General features: G+C 41.1%; 1 protein-coding gene across 2 annotated transcripts in view; it reads left to right on the forward strand.

Moving 5' to 3' along the window:
• Nucleotides 1-22,743, forward strand: part of HUNK (hormonally up-regulated Neu-associated kinase) — an 85,378-nt gene extending 62,635 nt beyond the window's left edge. For both annotated transcript variants that reach the window (XM_065576937.1, XM_065576938.1), the window contains 5 exons: nucleotides 4,399-4,534; nucleotides 9,837-10,005; nucleotides 11,778-11,861; nucleotides 18,152-18,332; nucleotides 20,841-22,743. In XM_065576937.1, coding sequence (XP_065433009.1) covers nucleotides 4,399-4,534; nucleotides 9,837-10,005; nucleotides 11,778-11,861; nucleotides 18,152-18,332; nucleotides 20,841-21,508 — 1,238 coding nt within the window. In that variant the 3' untranslated portion in view covers nucleotides 21,509-22,743. The remainder of the gene's footprint in view (nucleotides 1-4,398; nucleotides 4,535-9,836; nucleotides 10,006-11,777; nucleotides 11,862-18,151; nucleotides 18,333-20,840) is intronic.
• The last annotated feature ends 2,134 nt before the right edge of the window (nucleotides 22,744-24,877 follow it).

Genomic DNA, 24,877 nt, shown 5'->3' on the forward strand with positions numbered 1-24,877 from the left:
GCCTCTCTCCTTCTGTGCCATCACAACGCTTAAGATTAACTGAGGTACTTTTTCTAGATACTAGATGCAGAGCAATCTCAGTGGAGGGTTCTTGCCTCTGGAATTCATTTCATCCATCGTGAATCTTTTGATCTTTCTAGTATGGTATAAGTCTCATCCACTTAGTCATTTGCTGGAGGAAAAGGGAGCTTGTATAGGGAATTGAACTCATTTGGGGACTGAGTTTATTTACATAATACTTTCAATAAGCATTGTGCACTGTTGTAACTGTGCTCAGAATCTATTGGGAGGTGCATTTTATAATTGGGGAAATGGGAAAAATGGAAAGTCATAAGTCAAAACAGAAGAACAATGGATTTGTTGTTCTTGACAATAGAAAATTCTTTACCTAAGAAATGTGACATGAGGATTGCAGTTGCAGGATGCTCATGGAACAGCCATAACATCAAGTTCCAAAAGATTTATGGACAGGTTTCCAGTCTTTCCCTGCTGTTACTGCAATATTATTGTCGTATGAAAATATGGAAAAGTCAGGAGAGATTTAAGCTAAAATAGCACATGGTAATTAATGATTTATGAAGATAGAAATAACTTTACAAAAATTCAGTTCATGCTTAGGTGACCTGGTAACTGCATAATCGTAATTCTCTCTGTCTGCCAAATGTAAACTTCTTGACAGTAAGCTGTCTAAATTGGATAGTCTCTCAGGGCCCCAGTTTCTGTAGGATGTTGAACACAGAGGCTCTCAAGTTGGTAGAGCTCAGCACCTAGAGAACCTCATCCTGACTTACATAATACAAATCTCTCCCCTCCTTGTGTCATGAATCCACAGGATCTGTGCTACGGCCCAGCTTTTAAACAGTCCCCATTCAATGTGCTAGACCCCGAAGGCGTCCCACTGTTCCTAAAAGATAGGCCACATGGCCTCAATGCCTCTGAAGGCTTGACTACACTTGCAAGTTAAAGCGCATTAAATCAGCCCCGGGCGTCCTAAATCCTGAGGTGTCCACACTGGCAAGGCACGTAGAGCGCCTAGACTCTGCAGCTGGAGCGCTCCTGGTAATCCACCTCCACGAGAAGCATAGAATTTGCTGTGCCCTGGCTGAAACGCCCGGGAGTCACTGTGGATGACGTGTTGCATTACTGCACTGTGAGTGGCCTCTGGAAACGTCCCATAATCCCCCGAAGTCAAGTGGCCATTCTTGTCATTGTTTTGAACTCGGCTGCAGGCATGGGGATATCCCCTTTCAAAGCTCTGTTTCTGACAGCTTATCTGCTCCAGGACAAAGCAAACCATTACTGTGAAATGCTGCTGCTGTGAGTGTGTGTGAGAGAGAGAGGCGGGGGAGGGGGTGTCTGCTGCTCTCTGAACTTACAAGACAGCATGCTGACACACTCTCTGCCCCCCAAAACACACTGTCCCCCCACATACACACAACATACTCCCTGTCACACTCCACACCCTCCCCCCATTTGAAAAGCACACTGCAGCCACTTGCATGCTGGGTAGCTACCACAATGCACTGCTCTCTGTGGTGTTACAAGAGCTGCTAATGTGGCCACGCCAGTACGCTTGCAGCTGCCAGTGTAAACACACGGCAGCATTTTCCCTACTGCGGTCTCAGAAGGGTGGTTTAACTCCCAGCGCTCTACATCTGCAAGTGTAGCCAAGCCCTGAGACTCAGCCACGGGGCTCCAGCACTCCTGCTTCTCACTGTGAGCTCTGTCCAGCAAGTCCAACTGGGAAGGATTCCTGTTCAGAGACTTGCACCCTCTTCAGGGATCAGTGCACCTCTGCAAGCATTTGCAGTGACACCAGGCAGCCTTTTCAAAACAGACTAGGGTTTATCAGTCAACTGGAATGCAGCATTGGGAAGTTCTTAGTTGGCATAAAGAAGCAAAGGTTAAGGCAGTAGCCCACAGCAGGGCTCTCTTGAGCCATTCTGCTATAGGAACCATCAGGGTTTCTTTTCTCTGTCTTTTTCCATTCTCAATCCCAGGCAGGAGCTTCCTGTGTCTCTGTGAGCTCAGCTCTTAACGCAGACATCTGACAACTTCTGGGCTATTGTCCTCCTGCTGGGGAGCCCCGCTGAGTTCCCATGTTCCACCTGCTGGAGCTTCCCACTGTTAGGTGTCAGATGTTCAGTAGCTGAGGTTCCTGTTGTCTTTCTGGATCCTTCCTTGAAATGGGTTGGTTCTAGTCAGCCCCGAAGGAGCCATTCCTATCATCCCAAACACCTCATGTCTCCTGCTCTGGCACAGGAGCATTTTAACTTCTTGCACCCACTGGGTAGCAATACTAAGTCAAGAAAGTCACTGCCAGGCATAAAAATACAACAGAAAATTCACAACTTTAGTCATACCTTATCCACTGATCTGCTTTAGAATATAGGCACACACTTCCTCTTCCGGACCCCACATAGACCAGGCTTCATGGTGACTTCCTGAGCTGAGCATGCTCAAAGGACCAGTGATGTACATAAGGGAGGGGACTGGATAACAACATGACTGCAGACAAGAGCCTTTTAAAGGCAAGTGCACTTTATCTTTAGTTAACATTTATGCCCTTTTCAAATGGTTACATCCCGGCCTAGAGAGCGAACATGCTGCTCTCCTAACACAAAGGAGGGTACGGGAATAAAGAAGCCGATCGTTTGTGTTTCTGGCCCCTGAGATGCCCATTGATTACTGTGTAAATGGCAGTCCATGTAGAGCATTTGGGACGATGGTGAAGAGGCTATGCCATTGCTACTCTAGTGCAAAAATGGATTCAGTTGTAAAAGACAAAAATGGCATAAAACAAGTGGGTAGTATCCACTGACCCAAGATTAATGGTCTATAAGCAAGAAGCGAGTACATTGCTTTTGGTGTTTGCTGTGGAATTCATCCGGAATTCTTTTGGCAGCTCGGCTGACTATTTTTTCCTTAGTATGTAGCCCATGTGTGCTAGCCACATTATTATATTTGGTGGCTTCTCTGGTGCGTATAATGTGTCTAATTTCGGCGTACGTGAGGCTGACTGCAAGCACTTGGGTGATCTCATGTACAAAATCTTTAAAAAAAACCATCTCCAACATTAGGTTTCTGTGTCTGATCCATGAAGAATTCTAGAGAGCATATTAAATTCCTTAAGATTGCACAAGCAGAAGGCAGGATTTAGCCATGATGGTCTGGAGATTAAAATTCAAAGTCAAAACGGAAATAAATTTCCAGCTCAAATACTGACTTCCTGTGTGGCCTTGGGCCAGTCACTTTATCTCTCCTTGTAACTAACAACCTCAGAGGCATGACGTCAATGAATGTTTGTAAAGCACTTTGAGATTCTTTGATGGAAAACTCGAAAGGAATGGAGTCAAAACATAGGCCCAGTGCTGCCTTCAGATTCTCTCTTGCAACTCTGTGGCAGTCAATTGAAGTACAGGGGTTCATATCTGAAAACAGAAATGAACCCACTAAGTTTACTGCTCTGTTTTAATTGGGTCAGAGTCTCCTATCATTGATTTCAGTATGGATGCACCATTTTAACTGAGAAACTAATTTGGTCCCCCGGGCCTGATGGTGTGTGATACTGAGCACTGGTACTGATCGGAGGTTAATGGGAGTTGAGGCTGCTCAGCCCCACACCAGAGGCATGAAGTTCCCTTTTTAGATTGCACCTTGGGCCTCTAACATTATACTTCTGCTGAATTTTTGAAGGAATGTATAAGGAAGAAACCCTTATGTTATTGGCGAGGGAATATTTAAATAATGAAGAAATGATTGTGATGCTAAGTCCCTGATTCAGGAAAGCACTTAAGAATGTGCTTAGGTCCCACTGAAGTATGTGCTAAAATGTTTTACTGAACTGGGGCTACGTTCTCTCCTCTCTCATGTTTAATATTGGGCCAGATCTCTAGACAGGTAAAATTCCAGATGACTTCTCTTACTGTTTGTCCCAGACAATTTGCTATTGAAATATGTTGCACAGGGAAGTCTCTAGATTAGATTTGTATCAAAGATTTTTTCCTTTTTTTTTAATGGAAAATTAGATCTGGTGCATGTTATGATCCTCGTGTCTAGAATAGTATTATCTGACCAGAGTCAGGGTTTGGGGCTAATTTGGAACAAATGCCTCTCACCCTGCTGGGTTTTTTTTTTCTCGAAGCATGAAGGTTACCTTCAGAGCACACACAGATCATTGTCCCTCTTCTCATTTACGATTCCATAAAACATTATTTATTTTACATATGGATTAACTCCTTATCAGATAATTTTCTCAGGGACATTAGAGCACATCATAAAGGAAACCGTTGCTTGGTAGTATATTTTTGGTAAGGTTATTTACCATAGTAACTCAGTTGCTAAGTTAAGTTGTAAAGCATATGACACAGCTGTTGTCTTTTCTTAATATCTTCACAGCGGCCATAAACCTTCTACAATCTCTGCTAGAGCCAGATCCTGCAAAGAGACCAAACATCCAGCAAGCTTTAGCAAATCGTTGGCTTAATGAGAATTACCCTGGGAAAGCACCGCATAATGTCACGTATCCAAACAGGTATTTTAATTAATACAATACTTTGCAAATGTGAGAACACATTAAACCATTAGAGTCTTGATCCTGGATACTCTTACTCAGATAATGTCACGTATCCAAACAGGTATTTTAATTAATACAATACTTTGCAAATGTGAGAACACATTAAACCATTAGAGTCTTGATCCTGGATACTCTTACTCAGATAACAAAGTCCCATTGAACTCACTGGGATTACATACATGAGTAAGGACTGCTTATGCTTATTTCAGGACTGGGCCTGAAATAAATGGGAGATGTTATCAGTTTTGAGAGAGTTCTTAGTGCAAAAGTCAAAATGACTTCCTTAAACTAGCAGAGAGATGCCATACTGCTCCATGGTGACCCAGGATCAAGACCACATACTTAGTTGACTCCTGGAGCTTCTCAGAATTGATGGGGGCAGCGCATTGTACATCAGTCTTGGGCACCCCTTTGTTTGCCATTGGAGTGATATTACTGTGTCATTGGAAGTTACTGCCTTTCTAAAACTCCAGCTTAGATTCTGTGTGATAAATACAACATTATTATGGTAACCGTTATGGGAAGGATCAGAGTTAGATGAACCTGCTTAGATGAGTATTGACCTTGAACACCTCAACAGACACAGAGACATATGACCAGGTTCAGGTGGATGACAGATCTCATGGCTAAATGTGTATGCAGCCGGGGGAAAAAAGTGCTATTTTTGGTACACTTAGGGCTAGATCCACCGAGGGATTTAGGTGCTTAAATGTCACTTTAGGCACCTAAGTCCAAAATTTACATCCTCAAAACCCCTGCCGCTTACGCTGTTGGCACCTAAGTTTCGGCCAGTGAACATGCGCAGTGCCAGCTACATCCTGACACTGCTGAGTTGCTCAGTGTCTAGCTCACACCTAATCCATACTGCCTGATGCAGTAGGTGTTTCCAAAGGCTGTCTGTCAGATTGGGCCCCACACAAAGCATGCAATCAGAGGAGGAGTGCATGGTGTGTGTCCCGCCTCCCCTCCCCTTTGCCTTGTGCCTTATAGCTCAGTGGTTTATGTGTTCACCCAGGATGTGGGAGGTCTAGATTCACATTCCTGCTCTGCCTGATATGGAATGGGGACCGGAACCCAGGTCTTCCCACTCCCTGGTGAGCTCTGGGGTGGGACTCTTTCTTGCTTAAGTTGTTCAGTTTTTGTACAATATACTTAAACATTCATTGGACCAGGCACAGACTGAGAATGATTATGTAGCTAAGTGGTTAGCTGCGCCCCTTTCTCCCCCCTGCCGCCTGCCTCCCAGAGCAGTGAGAATCCGGTTCAAGTCTTTGTCCCAAATCAGGCAGAGGGGAAGATTTGAACCTGGCTCTCTGACATTCTGTGGGAAAGAGCAGGTCTGGTTTAGGTGCCTCACTCCAGGAGAGGGATCATGGTGAGAATCCTGAGTGGAGACAGGCATATGCCACCAGCCCACAGTTAGGCACCTATCTGATTTTGAGGGGCTTGGCCACACCCTTCTTCTCAGCATTTCCTACTGGCTAGCTTAAGCAGCTCAGCATGGTGACTTTTGTGAATTCCATTCTTAGGTGCCTAACTCTCCGCATGCATTGTACAGGAAGCCTGGGTACTTACCTTTATGTGGCAGGGCATCTAAACGTTAGGTGTTGCAACCACGAGTCCCCTTTGTGGATGTAGCCACTGGTCAAAATGTAATAGCTTTTGTGTAATACGCAATTCAGCACCAGCTGTGGGCTTATGCCCAAGGATTGCAAGCCTAGAGTCACAAAGAAAATAGCAGCTTCTAGTTCTCGAAAAATGGGAGGATAGAACTTGAGTGAGATTGAGGTCTTTTATTCTGGAAAGAAAGTTCATAAGAGAGATCCGGTGAAACAATGAATCATTAGGCTGGCATACAGGGGAACACAGAGTTGTGGTGCAGGGAAATGTGATTGGCTACATTCATGGCTGGAATATAAAGAAGGAATATAAGAGTGGTTGGTTTACAAGGGATGTGGCAGAGAATGAGATGAATCATTGTCTCAGAATTCTTGTCCTGATACCAAGTCTAATTAAGCTAAAACAAAACATACACAGCAGATTTGAGGAATCCTGGTGCATTGGACTGTGCTAAAGTATGGTACATATGAACATTTTGTGTTAAAGAAAGGGAAAATAAGTGTAAACTGAATGAGTCATTATGCTAATTAAATCACTGTCATAATGAGTCTAATCAATCTACTAAACGTGGCATCTGTTAAGCAAATGTAACTGTAACTGAGAGCTGTGTGGGTAACTTAATACTCTCACTCCTAGTCTTATCTCCACTAAAAACAACACAAAGAAGGCTTGAAATATATTTGATTTAAAACTCTTCTCCATTTGTAGATGCACTTTTATATTTATATATATTTTTAAATCCCTGGCATGCACTTGAGTTGCACTATTGGAAGTGTTCTTTCTTAGTTTGATCACAAGTGTAACTGATTATATGTATAATTATTTAGGTGACTTGTAAAGGAAGCTGGAGTCTAATATGTTAGAGAAAAGAGCAGTGCAATGGCCTTTATTTACCAAGTGCCCACTAATCATTCTGTCTTGAAGGCAAAGGAACCTTAAATATAAGAACAAATGAAAATCAGAGTCCTGAAATACAGAGAGTGAGGTGTGGGTGGGTGGGTGTTAGAAGAAAATAAGTGCCTTTTACAGCTCTTAAAATATATATACTTCTTAAGCAAAATCAATATGGAACTTTTATGCTTTAAGGACAATTAGATGTTATCATCCGATAATGTAATAACAGTTAAAAAACAAGAAAGAATGGAAGACCTAGCTGGGACGGGAAGTATTCTACATAGTCTAGTTTAAAAGAATATCCCTTTTTTAAAAAAATCACTCTTACAATAAATATTACAGTAGAACTTCAGAGTTACATACTAACCGGTCAACCACACACCTCATTTGGAACCTGAAGTGTGCAATCAGGCAGCAGCAGAGACAAAAAAAAAAAAGCAAATACAGAATAGTACTGAGTTAAACGTAAACTACTTAAAAAAATAAGGGAAAGCAGCATTTTAATTCTGCATAGGAAAGTTTCAAAGCTGTATTAAGTCAATGCTCAGTTGTAAACTTTTGAAAGAACAACCATAATGTTTTGTTCAGAGTTACAAACATTACAGAGTTATGAACAACATCCATTCCTAAGGTGTTTGTAACTCTGAGGTTCTACTGTATGTACAAAATCAGTTTTTCTCATCACTTGCCTCTCTGAAAAATCAGAAAATTAGACCCGCGTGTATTTGACCCCTTTTTGTGCTGAAGTCAGTGGAGTTCCATAGTCATGTAGATTATTGCCTTTCTATTTTTGCGCTATAGTGCTTTTTTGTTCTTAACTAGCTTAGGTCCCAAACTTGACCTACCTACAAGTTGCTATATTATAGTGTGATAAGAAAAATCCTCTTGATTGTAAATATTTAGGGCCATATTTTGCTTTCATTTAAATTGATGTAAATTTGGAGTAACACAATTAAATTCAACTTTGAAAGAGTTCCTCTGGATGTATGCCAGAGTGTGTGAGCAGGATATACACCATAGTTCTTATCCACCACTTAATCACCAACAAATCTCCACTCTCATCCCAAGCACTATTTTTATTGAACTAACAAAAAGCAATGTATTGTACTCATGGGTACCCCTTCTGTCCTTTTATGGGCGTCACTAAATGCTCCTTAGATAGGGAGTTGGTAGGAGTGGATGGGGAGAGGATGTAAAACTGAGATGCAGGAGATTTCTCATAAAATAATTCTCCCTGACTTTTTACAAGCTTGCTTTTATTAAAGAAATTCTCTGACAACAATAAATACTTGGCATTTTACAGAATACTTCCAACAACAATTACCTGGGTTCTTTTTGCTATCCAGAAGACAGACTTACTTACCATACAGCAGCAGATACAGTTTGCCTATTAACTTCTTAAAAAAAAACCCCTAAAAGCAGTCCCTTAGTACAAAATGAATTTTAATAAGCATATTGAACAAAGGGAAACGTTTGCTAGTCAAGATTTACCAGACTTGATTTTGAATATTATTTAGAGTCCTGCTATGGTCAGCCCCATCTCACATGCAGTAACGGCTGAAAAATAGCGATGCAGGGGGTGAGATGGAGATTTTTTTAAAAGCTCATCACCCAGCAGTTCTTAGTAAGGCACCTACATAAGTGGCAAAAATAGCTATTGAGAACAAGGAATATCTTTTTTAAAAAAAACAATTATTTTTGAAAATAATGGGAGCTACTGGGTGCTGGACACACCTGGAAGTCTGACCAATTCATTTAGAAGCCTAAATGAGCTCTTTGGAAAATCTGACCTTCCAATGCACTGTTAAAGGCACTGTTATAACTGCACAAAGCTATTGCTATCCATTCCTCATCTCAGATAAGTCCATTATTGAGAGCATGCGCAAACACACACATATTTTATGTATAACTTAGCTTTATATAGTGCCTTCCACCTCAAAGCACTTCTACAAATTTAACAAACTGCTATAGAAATGTTACATATAGCTCACTTCACCTACTATTGAAATACACTGATCTGTGGGATGAAACACTCTAGCTAGCTACTTAATGCAAGGAGAAACACCCAAGCAACGGTTAACAATAGCAGATGAAGATGTATCGAATCTAATGGAAAGAACAGAAACATATAGGTAAGCAGAATGTAGCTAGCTGAGTTGGATTTTAGCTCTTCTCCTCCAAAAGAAGCCAGGGGATGTTTAATGACTACAGTGGTCAAGACCTTGGGTTTTATGTCTTAATCAAAATGTGGCATCTGCAGCACTGCAGTGCCTCTTAGCACCATGCTGGGCCATTGGTTCACTATTGACTCAGAGGGAAGAATGCCATCTATTTAATGATCAATGTCCCTTCCTGCAGCACATACTGTAGCTGTTCCTTGGCAGTCTACCATCCAAGAAGTAACTAGCCTTGACCTTTTTTAGTTTGTCAGATCTGAATGGAACACAGCATAGGGTGGTAGGGCTGAAAGCCACATAGAAAACTGCACCCAAAATCCTCGAGTACAGAGGGTATGCTGAGTTAAGTATCAGAAGGTATTCTTTATCGCTAAAATAATTTTTGGCTGCTTTTTGAACTAGAGCTACCTTCACAAGAACGTAAGGCTAGTCGTGTTTGTATTACTTAGCTATATAATGGCCTTCAGATCTCTAGTGCATACTCTTCAGGTGTCCTCATTGCTAACAAGTATTCTAATGTCTCATCTGGAGGGTTGTAAGAATAATTTGTTCGGTCTCTCTTTGTGTAGAATTCACCTAGAAGACCTCAGCCAAAGTGTGCTGCTCCATATGACTGAAAAGCTGGGCTACAAGAACAGCGATGTGATCAACACTGTCCTCTCTAATCGGGCAAGCAACACTCTCGCCATCTACTTTCTACTTAATAAGAAACTAGAGCGCTATTTGACAGGCCTGAGAGTAAGTATTGCTTGATACTGATTCTTTAAGACAACAACAACAACAATAATAATAATAAATATAAAAAGAGTGCTGTAATATACAAACATTTTCCCACACACTGACATTTGATTCTGAGTCTTTAACTTAGTGAAGTGTAGCCCCTTGAGATTCACTGTTCATATAACATTAGTTGTGAAAGGGAGATAATGCTGGTAAATAGATAACATTAATTCAGATCAGAGTTCCCATGCATGGGAAATAATTGCTTGTAAGTTGTATGTACATGGTTTCCAAATGTAGGCATTGGACAAAGAGGCTCCTGGGAAGGCTTTTGGCTTACAGAAACAAAGTCCTTGCCATGTAAGGCTTTATTTTTGTCCTAGAGTTGTGTCGGGTTTATGCTCTTTAGATATAATTCTTCTGTTATTAAGAAACATCCATTAACGTAATGTGATTCTTGGCAGGAGAGGTGGGGACAGTTGAATAGTCATTAAAATATGTTTGTTTGTTGTGAAGTGAAAACTTTAAGATAAAAGTTGTTCTTAAAAATAATACGTATGTAGATTTTGTTGATTAGTTTTTGACCCTCTTGGCCCATGGCACAAAGCATTAATACCTAATAGCTCTTGCATAAGACCTTGGGTCAAAAATCCTGTTGTCCAATTTGCATTGCAGGTTTTTTGCAGTGTAAATTGTTATTGCATATTCTGCATTCAGTTTCTGCACAAACCTCCCCTTGGCTTCAATAGATGTCTACACTGGGGATGAGAGGAGCAATAGGTGACTTAAGAGACTGACAGTGCAGTTGCAGCCCCAGGGTCTCCCTCACATAAGTTATAACTAGGGTTGTGTGAAATTTGGCAGTTTCACTTTGCAAGGGTTCTTGCAAACACTTTTCTTTGTTCTTTGGTGTCAGTCTCCTTAGGGTCACTTCTACTTCTCCAGCTTCCCCCCCCTCCCCCCCCCCCCCCGCACTGCCCCCCTCCCATATTTGACTTTGAGATTTGGATTCGAAGCAAAGGGCCATTGAAACTAGCAAGTTTCTCCTGTTTTCACATCAAAACAATGCAAAACTCTGTAGTCCACATAGTTGTGATTTGAGCCCATAACAGTGGGAAAGCATGCACTAGAGTAGCCATCTTAACACTTTTCGTTGAACGAGTACAGTCTGTGCACTCTTTTATGCTGGGTAAGGAGCGGGGGAGCCATCACCCTGCCCCTACCCCACCTCACCTAAGCTCACCCCTCCCTGCCTGCTTAAGGGAGCCTAGCACTGCCAGCACTGATAGTTTAGTGCTCTCTACTCACATAATGGGTGGCCCCTGCACAAGTGTATGGGGCCTGCAAGGGGCCAAGACGCCTTGTACTCTGTCTTCCCTTGGCATCTGTGCATAGCGAGGCACAATCTGGGTCTGAGATGTAAATAGTGAGGAAGCTGTAAGCATCTACAAGGCTGCTTATAAGGTTCAGGGTTTTATGGGTTTTTCCTTTCAGCTTATTAGTTTCTGTTTTATCTCAGAGGGATTCCATGTCTGATGAATGACCATGGATTCTTCACTCCTCCTCAGAGCATAGTTATATTAGAAAGGCCATTCAGATGTTTTAATAATGATGTCTCGCTGGCCATTTGCGGATCAGCATGAATGATATTTAAATATAATGGGCCAAATCCATCATTGCCATAAGCCAGTGCAACTCTGTTGAAAGCCACAGTGAATTTGGCCAAGCAGGTTGTAGTTTCAGTTTCGTTGACTCTAATTATCTCGCTTTTTTTTTTCCCTCTTCAACAGAAGTCAGATGTCCATGATAATGTTTGCTACAGGAACCAGCTATACCAGATAGAAAAATACAAGGTGAACCAAGATGCCTATGAGGTAGAGCTTTTTATGATGACACTTTGATACCGGACTGAATTTAAGAATTTCCCACTGATTGTGAATAAAATTGATGGGTTTCTGGCTCTGGGGGGAAAACAGAAATAATTCCAAGCCCAGAGAAATAGGGAAACTTGCTTACAAGAGAGAAAGTTACCAAACGACTCATTTCAAAAGAATTGCCAGGGAGGTTTGGGCATCTTCATTAAAAAAGAAGTGACTGATCTGCTTGCACAGAACAAATGGACAGAAAGATCAGAATAATACCCCCAACATGTAAGCCTAAATGTGAATCTCGGTGACAGTGAAGAATATAAGTTAGGGATGTGAATGTTCTAGACAGCGAATTCCACTTGTCCATTCAGGTATTCTGAACCCCTCAATTTGACTTTGAGAACATTCCCAACACTGATGAGTTCATAATAACTGCTAGTCACTAAAGCTATTGTGTTCCTCCTCAGATATATTCTGCTGTAATACAGGCTGCATGGGGCTGTATGAAATTTTCTTAGGGATATAATAAAAACACCTTAGCGCCTCTACAATAACTTCTAGCTGATTCTGTCCAAACACTCAGGGCCTGCTCCAGGCACCAGCTTACCAAGCAGGTGCTTGGGGTGGCCACTTCGGAGAGGGGTGGCACATCCAGCTGTTCGGCGGCAATTTGGCGGATGGTCCCTCACTCCTCCTCCGAGCGAAGGACCTCCCGCCGAATTGCCGCCGCAGATCGCGATCGTAATCGCAGCTTTTTGTTTGTTTGTTTGTTTTCTTTGTTTGTCTGCTTGGGGCGGCAAAAACCCTGGAGCCGGCCCTGCAAGCACTTCACAAGAATTTATAAATTAAGCCTCACAATATTTATGAGGGCTAGTCTCCCACTCCAAGATACAAGTAGCGCCCATTGAAGGCGATCGGTGTTGCATGTATCTTGCTGAGGAAGAATAGAGCTCTCTGGGATGTAGGAGTATTATCATCCCCATTGTACAAATAGGAAGCCAAAGAACCAAGGACTTAAGTAACTTGCCCCAGTTGACAGCCTTCACTGCATTTGAGCAATGTAACTCAAAAATTAGACAGCATTCAGCCCAGTTTCATTGACAGGCTGTGAGCAGAGCTGTTTGAAAAATGGGTATTTTTCCCTATGAAAAATTTTGGTGAAGATTTTTTTTCTTCAAGTTTTTCAAGACTTGATTTAAAAAAAAAACTAGAAAACTTGCAATTTTAGGCAAGCAAAAGCCAAAAAATGTCATCCCAAACCCACAACATATTGGGTTTTGCATCAATGTTTAATTAACATTTAGGAGAAGTGTTTCAGGCAGGGCCGGCCCTACGTGTTTGGTTGCCCAGGGTAGAAAACTGTGGTGTTCATCACTTCATTCTGCACACCCCTCTCCACCCCCTTCCAAAAAAAACAAGCAAAAGGAAAAAGACAACAAATGGGGATTTGGCACTCCTGGATGTTGACTGCCCTGATCACCCGCCCCTTAGGCCAGTCCTGGTTTCACAGGAATACTGCTAGCCTGTTATATGCCCAATCCTACTGTCCAGATTTCAGTGAGAGGTCTGTGTAAGAAATGGCTCTCTGGGCCTATCATTGCACACTTTTGATGATTATTTATTGTTTGTATTACTGTAGTGCCTAGAATCCCGAGTCACATCACTGTGCTAGGCACTGTACAAATGTTCTCTGCCCTCAAGAACTGTGCTTCATCCTTGGACCTAGGAGTGTAAAAAAACACTATTGGTAAAAGCCATTCTGGTGTTATTGTGTTCTGCAATCTGCTAGTACTGTTCTGTCTGGAGATAGAAGACATGGGTCATGTAAATTAGGATGCTGACTGATGGGGAGTGCCTATACTCAATGGTTCCCTCTCAGTGGTCACAAAGATACTTTTCCATTCATTAGATAGAAGGTGTTGCCTGTCTCCATCCTTTTTGCCGGGGTTTTAGAGGAATCCACTCCAGATATTAGATATCAAATAATCCTTTGATTTTAGGATTCCCTTTTCCTTTCCTTTGTTTGACGAAAGGAGGAATTACAGTGATGCAAGCATTATGCAGGTTTCATCTAACAACCATAAGATAAATGACAGTATTCCCAAAATATTATCTCTTTCTAAATCTGATTTTCAGAGTTATAATGGTGGTGGTCACTGTATTATTTAAAATGGTTTCCAAACCCAAAATTACATGGGCACATTTATATTGTGTCTGGTTTTGTTTGTTTTTTTAAAAAATGCATTTACCAATTTAATAGACAAGTTGAATTGCAAGCCAGATGGAAGTATCAGGGCAAAGCACGTGCTGCATGATTTTATTTTTTTAACTGGAATAGCTATACTGGTACAGCCAGTAGTGTGGATGCAGTTATACTGATATAGCTTCTTCACCTTCCCACATAGGAATAACTTTATATGCCTCTATACCAGTATAGCTGTGTCCACACTAGGTGGGCTGTAGCGCATTTACAATACCAGGATAGTTAAAACAGTACAGCTTTTGTTTGTGGGCAAGCCCTATGATATTGTTTTGAAGGTGGACATGAAAGCCTTCTTCTCTCCCTTCTTAAACTAAATTTAAAAATAATCACTAGCTTATAACTAAACCTGTTTCTATAAGGACTCTTAACAAATGCTTCATGATGGAGACATCCTTTGGGTGTCTTTTCAGATTCTTTGGGAAATATCCAGTGTCCGTCCCCTTATTCACTCAAGAAGGAAAGGTTTACTTACAAACTAATCCTTATTAGGCTATTCGGGATCTCCCAATTTGACTGTGTTCTTCCACCACTGCGGCAAGTATGAGCATCCCTCTCAGTCTGCCTTTCAGCGCCAAGGAGAAACATGGGAGCACTAGTCCCTAGATAAATGATGTAGCTGTGTTGCCATGGAGATGCCATACAGACGTCTCCTAAGGTTCTGCAGCACCTGGCTGAAATTCTTCCACATCATTTTAGCAGCAATGTAAAAAATGCAAATGCAAGTGACTGTGGCCAGAGTGGTTGTAGCTCGTAGTGCCCAATATTGCTAGTGAGGAAGGATTGCAATAGGGCTGTAGCTGTTAGCATGGCAAGCCCCCTTTCCCATAGGGCTCATTGGAGGGGGAAGTTAGCAGCAAGCTCTGCAGTGGTGTCGCTATGAGTGCTGTGAACTGGTGTGCAAAGAGTTCCAAGATACAGGTTCCCTACCCGCACAGGGTATTTTAAAGGCTTGTTTCATATTTATATTTAGCACAGGTGTGTAGGCAAGCAAGAAGGGGTGTTGGGAGGACTCAGGGGATTGGGAACAGTAGTGCTAAAATAAGGGTGCCCCATGTACAGGATCCATGGAGGCTGGAATGGTTGTGATGCTCCCCATGCAAAGTAGCTGCCGCAGTCAGATTCAGGTTTGGAGGGAGCTGAAGGAATTCTAGCACAGAGAGATAGTGTTGTGGTCCTATCATAACAATAGACAAAGCCAATATAAACACCAGTTATCTTCTTTTTAAATCTATTGCTGGGATTAGGGGAGATTTTGGGGTTGAGGTCAGGACAGGAAATAGCATAGAATGAGGTAATGCCAAATATTCCCAAGTATACTGGTACAGCTCTTTCATTGTGTGAGCTGGATGTATACAGTATGTTGAAGGCTGAACATTTATAGCTCCTCTGAAGAAAATCTTCCTTTCCTTTTCAAAATATAATGGCATTTGGCACCTTGGGACTCAGGTTTTTTCTTTTTCTTTTTAGAGGAAATAGTCCTAATAAATTTTAAAAATAATTAAAAGACTATTTCCAGCATGTAGCCAGGGTGAAGTAACTCACTGATAACACAGGATGTGTGGATTTCCTTTGCACATGGATACTTGAGTCTGTACAAGACAGCTGTGTTACTGCTCCATGAAAATGTTACAGCAGCATAAACGTAATATAATATCAGGGTCACTTGAAACATATTTCAGAGTAGGGCAGAGTTCTGGTTTAGCTCTGTCTGTTGTACCACTAGACTAAAAATAATTGCCATATTGAAATGTTCTCGCTGAGGCTGTATCAACCAAAATGCAAATCCTTCCCTCAAAATACCAAATAGCTGTTGAGAGTCTTGATGGCCTTTTTGTGTTGATATTTCGCCATCTGGTCCTCTCCTCACAAGTACCTTTAAAAAAATGCTTCTGAAAGAACCCCAGTTTCTGGTGGGCTTGGCATCATAGTTGCAGAGCCTCATGTAACTATTCAACGTGATGTGCAGGGAATTAACGGCACAACTCCCATTGACTTTATTTTTATGATCTATTATTTATATAGTGCCATGTGTGTGCATGGTATTTTGCAGACATGCAAGAAGGCCGGGTGTATCTGCTTCAAAGAATTGACAGAATAGACCAAATGAGAGATGTGCAGCTAAAACCACATTCAATGGATTATCCATGTAGGAGTTAATCTGATCGTTTGCACATAGTCCACAGCCTGTGTGAAAGAGGTTTTGTTGCTCAGTAGAGATTTCCAGAGATGCTTTAGATTCTAAGGGAGATCTCTTCTGCAGCCCTAAAAACGTCTCTTTACAGCTTTTGTAATAGGTTATAAAGCCTAAAGAGTGCTGTTCTTCTGTGAGTCACTGATGCCCTTCCTCAGGAGTATTTAACCTTCCAAAGGTCAAAGGGCAGCAAGCATGGGGAAAAATTTGAGAGCTCCTTTTCATGGTCCATGGATGGCAACAATGAAGTACCTGAGCCATTGGAATGATTAAAATGGACTTTGCCCACCTATTTTCCTAATGTGTTTCCTAATGTGTTGGTCTCAATGTTCTTTGTTGTAATAGCCCCTAGAAGATTTGAAACTAACTTCTGCTTCTTCATCCGAACTGGTTTTCCTCTATTCCATGTGTGTACTGATTTGTTACTATAGGGATGGCAATGAAATGAGTGCTCAGCTGATACCATTGATTTTTTTATAACAAAATCTTAAAATGGGCCCCTTTTAGTTAATATTTTATCCATCAAAACATATATGTAAAGACTTAATGGGGAAAGAGCTCTGAAGCATTTGTTTAAAAAAAGACTTGTAGTTTCACAGGCTTTTCCGAATATAACAAAAAGGTGGCTAAACAGAGAGTTTATAGCAGCATGAAGAGCGTTGCTTTAAAAACAACACATGACTTTTTTTTCCAGCACCCTCCACGCACGCCCGCCCCCCCCCCCCCAAAAAAAAAAAAAAAAAGAACACACAGGTCCAAAACTGGACCAGGCAAAGTCTTTCTAGGAAAAGTGTAAGATTCTTGCAGTCTAGCAACTAAATCTAAATGTGAATTGCAAATCTGGAGCCTGATTTTCCAAGGTAAAATAGAATCTGCAGCTTCCACTAAAATCAAGGGAGTGGAGGTGCTCTGTGCCTTGCAGAATCAAGCCCCATGTGTTAAAAAAAATGCTAATTCATTTCAATTTTAAAACCTAATTTTGAAAATTAGGGTGTTTTTACTTACCTTCTGAGTCCTAAAGCTCAGTATATGCTTCTCACCCCCCCACTGTCAGTTGATATAAAATCATTTGTTTTAAGATGTATGGATCTGTCATGTTTAAAGGGCAAACCCCCAATCATGCAGTGAGTGCCAGTCAGACACACAGAGTTCATTGCAGGATTGGAGCCTACGGGCTTAATTCTCGACTGTCGTTCATCTTGTGTAGACCCCTTTCCGTAACAGCTTTAAAATGTTACCAAATTTTAATTGCAGTGTTTTACATCCTGTTGGACTCATTTTTCACAGGTGTATGTGGCTATGCAGGGTGCAAGACAGTGGAGTATCAGGCCCTGAATCTGCAGGATCAGGTCCATATTCTTCAGGTCTGGGCCCAGACAGACTGTAAATGACTTGGGAGTTTAAACTTCTTTAAAGCTTCATAGCTCACCTTTTAAAATGTCAGAGGAAATACAATAAGCAGAAATCAAAGGTCTTTTTTTATGTTTAAATTTGGAGGCAAATTTCAGATGTGAAAGAGCACAAATCTTGCATGTTCTTACTTCAGCAAGCTCTCCTAGGATTGAGTGGCTTCTGAAGAAAGAGCTTTTATTTTGTTTGAGGTTCTGAAAACAATTTTCACACTGCATGAGTTTTCAACATAGATGAGAGCCATGAAATCATGTTTAACAGATCAGAAGAAAATGTTACACGGAAGATTTAGTTATTTTGAGTAGTCAGATGCATTCCCGTTAAATCTTTGAATTCAGCTAGATAAGTGGTGTTTTTATTTCGTTTTTTTCTTAGGGCATGTAAACTTTCTAAAATAAACCAAACTATTTTTGTTTGTTTTATAACTTAAAGGACAAAAAGCAAAAAGAACAAGAAAAGAAAGGGGAGCTTCTCCACCACCCAATCCCAAAGAAAATAGAGAAAAATTCACCTTCTTACAGACAGCCCTCCTCCTGCCTTATCGCACAGATACAGAACCCCAAGGCACTGCTGAAAGAGAGAAAAATCACCAAGACTGGTGTTCCTGAGAAAGGTTAGTAAAAGAGTCGCGTGTGAGTGTGTGTGTGTACGCTATCTACCACACGTAGAAGGAAGTTGTAAATAAGAGAGGATTGAACAGAAAAATCATGCTTTAAACACAATTCCCGAAAGACACAATGACAATTTTGGATAATCATGAACTCTTGGTTTTGTGTCTCTTCTGATTTGCCTTGTGATAGAGTTGCCATGGCTTTGTTTAAAGTCTTCCTTCCTCTACACACATAAATGCGTGAAAAATCACCTTTATTTTATACCAGCACTTTAAAAGCAACAGCACCCTCCCCAGCACCCTGCAGGTTTGGTCAGCAGATGAGTGAACCTGACAAAGAGATTTCTTTCTGCTGCCCATGGAATGCAGTAGGAGTGGAGTAAAAGGAAGCAAGGAAAGCAACCACTGAGCCAGAGGAGGAGAGTTTTGGTAATGAAGAGCAGCTGGAGAAAACAGAGGGGAATGATTGGGTGATGAAGGAAGGAAAACAGCCAGCCAAAAGGGAAGGGGAGGGAAAACCCAAACCACAATAAACCCTGAAAACAAAAACAAAGGGAGAAAGCAAAATATGTAAGAATAGGGAGAGAGGTCAGAAAAAGTGTTAATCATGCTGGAGGGAGGCAAGCAGGGAGAGAGAATAGGGGGCAGGGAGCACTGCAGGGTGTGACAAGACAAAGGAATTGAAGAGAAGAACATTCAATAAGGAAAATGGGATAGTATGTATGTGGCGCAAGTACTGTGGGGGAGCGGCAGTGAGAGAAGGGAGTGAAGTTAGACCTAGATGTTTGTGGAAACACACATACATTTAAACCTGTGTTTATCACATGCTTTCCAGTAATCTGACATTTTATTCATTTGATTATTTAGGTTTTGTAAAAAGAAAAAAAAGAGTCCAATAAAGGACATTATCAGGCCATGGCATTATCTGCCAGAAGGTATCAGTAATCCATTGGGCTGGTCAGAAATGGTACATATTTTCCATGAAAATGTTCAAAAGTAATGGCAAATTTTAATTTTGTTGAAATTTTTAATAGATTTTTTTGCAAATAAAATGATTTTTTCCATTTGTTTTCTTTTTTCCTTTCTCCCTTTTTCTGAAACTAAAACTAGAATGAAAATTTTCCACTCACCAGACAAAGATTTTGACAAAAACTTTTGACCTGCTTCAGAAAGCAGATCAATCAGACAAAACCCTATCAAGTGTGTCCCAGATGAAACTCAACCCAAGTAATGAACATTCACCACCCACCCACAGATCTCAGCCCCTTGCCCACATTCCTCCCTTCCTAACATTCCAAGGAAATAGATAATAAGCTTTGCAGTGTGCCCTGAAGATCAGCAGACCTGAGCTATTTCAGACTAAGGATACTTTAAAGCCATGGGATCCCAGTCCTCTCTCTAAATCAAGGGGAATCCAGCTAAAGCGTCTCTGTGGATTGATTTTCACAAACACAACAAACATTTGTTTTGTCTCACATTGGTTCTAGTTACAATCAATTCGGTGTAGGTAGATGCAAACATTCAGTAAAAACCAAGGAGATCTCCTGGTTGCACTGTTATTTTATTATTGGGCCAGATCATGAAAACCTTGTTCCATTTGAATTCAGTCCGTTCTCAGGCAAAATTCCCTCTGAAGTCAACAAATGAAATTCTGCTTCCAGCTATAACTGTGTAAATCTGGAATGCAGTTATTCTATATATAGACCTGTGAAACTGAGGACAGATTTTGTCCAATGGGAGTAAATACTTCAGGATTAACCTTATTATTATTACATGTATCTCTAGGCAGTCAATAGGTAAAGTGTTTAGTTCCTGCTAAGACTCATGCAATGCTCTAATAAGATTAAAAAATAAATAAAAAGGAAATATCATATTTCCTAGATTTTGCTCAAAAGTTCGTGATTAATTCAAACTATTAAGACATCAGCATGTTGTTGCTTATTTCAAGCCCTCTTCTTACTGAGTCAATGCACTTGTCCTGCTACTGAGATCACTGGCAGGTAACAAACCCACAGAACAACCATGTAAGTACAAAATAAAAATCAGAGCATTAGCTCCAGGGCCGCCCGGGGGGGGGAAAGGGGGGAAAGGGGCAAGTGGGGCAATTTGCCCCGAGCCCCACAGGGGCCCTGCGAGCCCTGGCCCAGCGGCGGTCCAGGTCTTCAGAGGCATTTCGGCCGCGGGTCCTTCAGTGCTGCCGAAGACGCAAAGCGACTGAAGGGCCCTCCACTACCGAAATACCGCTGAAGACCCGGACCGCCACCGGGTGAGTACAAGCGCCGCAGTTCCCCCGCTTTGCCCCAGGCCCCCTGAATCCTCTGGGCGGCCCTGACTAGCTCCTTGATCATTGCACTGAGTATACGCTGCAGGGCCATTTGTTTTTTATGCTGCATCCATCCTGCCAGCTAAAACTTCTGTGGAATGTGAGGTTAAACACCCTCTGCCCTAGGCCAGAGCAAGTATTAGAGAATGTCATTCACTTTTCTGATTTCTTTTCCTTTTGTTCTGTAGATTCTACCGGTGGTTTAAGCCCTTACCACGAGCCCATGGCAACCAAGACCGGTTGTGTCACTTCCTTTTCTCTGGAATATCTTGAAATCCAGCCACCTCTTCCAAGGACACCTAGACTCCTTAAGAGGCAAGATTCTCCTCAGCAAGAGTCTGCAAGCATCAGAAGTCAGACAAAGGATGCTCCTTTGATCCTAAATATTGTGCATTCTTTTGAATCTGTTGATAGAGAAGACCAAATAGACCAGATTTCCCCCTCTCACCAGTATAGAATTTTAAGTTCACCAGTGAATTTTGGTTATAAAAGCTCAAGTGAAAGGACACTGTCTCCACTTCTTCAGCCTGGAAGCGCATCTCCTGCCAAAACTCCAGTTCATGGGACTCAAGTCTCTTTCACATTTGAAGAAAAGACAAGTCCTTTGAGAGAAGAAGTCATGTCTCCTACTCAGCCAGCTTCAAATAATCTCTCCAATCCTTTGGGGAGCCCTAACTGTGTTAAAAGCAGAGGCAGATTCCCCATGATGGGGATTGGACAGATGTTACGGAAAAGGAATCAGACCATGCAGTCAACCACTGACAAGTCGCTGGAAGCAAGAATGCCTCAGTTGCAGCAAATGAATCCAGCACAGATTTCATTTAATGCACCAGATGCTGTGAACGGCCAGTGTTAATCTGACACTTTTGAAAGCCGGGATTTGCAGTGCTGCTTTCTGGGACTTCAAATGTTATAGAAGAAGAGAAAACTGCAGGCATGTTGGTCTCCCTATATAATATATTATAGCAGCCAGCCTGGCAAATCAAAGGTCTGCTTGTAATGTTTTGATGGGTTCTAGTTACTGAAATTGAAAGAAGAGGGGCCCACTTATGCTGTTAAGAAAATTTAGCAAAGGTGACATTCATTTGGTTTGACTCTACAGTGAAATGTGTCTTAAAAGATCAACTGAAAATCTGCGTAAGGAGATGCTATATTCTAGTATTACATTAAGGTTTTTAGCTTCAAAAGAAGAGCAAGCATAACAGCTTGATTCACCAGTGTTACCTGCATTAATAAACTTGCCCTTGGCTTTCTGCTGTCATGACTGCTGGTCCCAGCTAGGACCTGTGATTGAGACTACAGTTGGTCTCGTATCGTACTGACACAAGTATTGTTCATGTGGCTGAAGAAGAAGGAAAACACTAGAGATTGTATTGCTGAGACCAAGAGCTACACTTCTAATTCAAGAACAGGCTCCATCAAGAAGGAAAAGCAGATCAGTGGGAACTTGGATAACAGCATGAGTTCTAGACATTCAGAGCAAGTGAAGGCTTTGATTGTCAAAGCAGATTTTACTGTTAATCTTACAAACTAGATAATAGTTGAATCTTTTTTTTTCTTAAAGAAAATGTTCATTTTATAGGAGATGTTATGGAAAAGAAACATTGTTTTAAAACTAGTTTGGTGAAATGGACATTTTCCTGCTCGACTCATAAGACAGGTCTGCAAGTGGATGATTAAAACAATAGTCAAAACTGCAACTTGGTCATTTAAACAATCCAGTCACCTCTGACTTTTGTATTTGTACTAATTCTATGGAAGACGTAATGGGAGAATTGCATTAACCTCTGTTTTAGCAAAATAGCATACATGACCGTACATGAAGGCTTCTCTGAGAGACTGCAGTAAATGTAAAAGCATTAAAAGGACACACCAGTGCCATTTCAGACTGCAAGGATGGTAATGCAGTGGGTACCAAAAATTTAGTTGTATTCTGAGCTGTGAAGATTAACTTTCCTAACAGGCAACATACTCTGCACACTGGCATTCTTTTTCTAAGTAAACAATACATCTGAATAAAGGGGGTAACATTTTTGGTTAATTTTTTTTGCAAACCATTTGCTATAAAACTTAGACAGTTTAACCAAAGACTATTTTGTGGTTTGTCTGTACTGTGCTTGCATTGAGTTGTGTGTACTGGACTGTTCGATAACTTTATCACTAACCCGGGTCAGTGGCAGGTAACCACCAATGATGTATGTGCTTGTCCTTCCCCCAGTCCCTCCACATATAGTCAATGGGTTCTAATGCTTTTTTAAAAGACAAAGCAGAAAAAATAGCAAAAAAAATTGGCTCACGGGATTGGTAATGAAATATGGGGACCTTCATCTCAAGATCATCATTTTGAATCCAACCCATATCTTCTTGGCCATAGTTATTATTTGTATTATGGTAGCACTAGAGGTCCCAGGTGACACGGGGGCCTCATGGTGTCAGATTCTGTGCAAAAGCATAGTAAGAGACATTACCTGCTCTGAAGAGCTTTTGGTCTAAATTGAAAAGACAAAGGGCGGGAGGGGAAATAGGAGCACAGAGAGGTGAAGTGACTTGCCCGTGGTCACACAGTAGGTCAGCAACAGCCATGAGTAGAAATCTGATGCCCTGACACCCAACCCAGCACTCTGTTTTCTAGGCCACACTGCCTCCTAAGTTATTACCCCTGTTTGATGGCCTATGTGACATGAGGTAATGGTTAGTCAAGCTACTGATGAGATAGATAGCCCTCTCCCTCAAGTAACCCCCACATTGGGAACCAATGTTGGCAATGCCAACAGAGGATCAGGACCTGAATGGGCATGGAGGAAGAAATACCTTCTTCCCTGGAGATGAGCCATTCAGGTCACAGCTAAAGTTATGTGGTAGGTCAGTATAGGGGGCCTTGTTCTGTTTGATGTACAGAGGGGTCAAGTCTCTGGGGCTGTCAGACCAGCACTAGAAAATATATAGATATATAATGTCTCCCAGATAGTTCAAACGGTATTTTTAAAAATAACTAAAAGCATTTTTACACATTTTTGGGTTTCAAACTGTCCTATTTTATTTGCATCAAGCACCTGTGCATCCTCTGGGTCCATTTTACCGCTGCTATTTGTGTAAACCATCAGGTATCTTTTTAAAAAAAAAAAACAACAACATACACTAAGAACATGAAAATGCTTGCATTCAAGACCAGCGTAGTGAGACAAATCCTTTGCATGCTTCAGAGTTGTGTACCTAAATATGTTGCAAATACTAACTTGAACTATAAACTCAGGTTTCTTTGGAACCCAATAGAAGATTGGGAGAGACAGGAAAGAGAAGTGTATTTTTGTGAACTCACAGTAAATATATGTAAGTAACAGAATGAAAACAAATGTTAAATCTTTTATTATTTTATTATATTTATATAGAATATATGAGTATTACATTGGTAAGCATAAATATGTATCCAACTTAGCCAGCAGCTATTTACCATCAGTCTGCAGTGACCACAGAAGAAAGTTACAGAACTATAGTAGTGTAAATTCCAGGAGAAAAACAACGGATCCATTTTCTCATTCTTTAGAAAAGAATGTATTTGCTCTCATTATTAAATATATGTGCTTTTTAAATGAGATCTCAATGGAATGCTGATTTTGTGTGCCAGGCCACCCACCAGCATATGCACCTAAATGTTTACATTGCAAATGTCTACACTACACAAAAAATGAAGGTATCTAGATGATTATCACTTACATTAACTTCACCCATCAAAGGCTTTTGCTTTAAATCCAGCAGTTGACTGGTGCGTATAGGCCCTGATTCAACTAAGAAGCAAATTAAGCACATGCTTAACTTGAATGACATAGGTAGTCTTGTTGATTTAAACTTAAGCATGTGTGTAAGCGCTTCTTTGCTGAATCAGCATCTACTGTGAGCATGGAGTAATTGATGGTAAGTCAGTGGGACTACTCACATACTTAAAGTTAGCGTAAGTTTAACGCTTTGCTGGATTGTTCCCTACAGCCTGGCTGTCAAACTTAGTATTTCGTTCAGAATATTTTTTGGTTGTTATTCCCATAACATTTTTTTTTTGTCATAAGGCCTGATCCAAAGCCCTTTGAAATCAGTTGAAAATTTTCCATTGATTTCAAAGGGCTTTTCATCAAGTCCATAATGAACTTGCACCATAGCTGAAAATATGCAGTACGGTGACTTTGTCCAGATTTGCCTAATCTATAACAATAAATGTCAGATGTATTCAGCA

The sequence above is a fragment of the Chrysemys picta genome, chromosome 1 (assembly GCF_011386835.1).
Source record: "Chrysemys picta bellii isolate R12L10 chromosome 1, ASM1138683v2, whole genome shotgun sequence".
NCBI lineage: Eukaryota > Metazoa > Chordata > Testudines > Emydidae > Chrysemys > Chrysemys picta.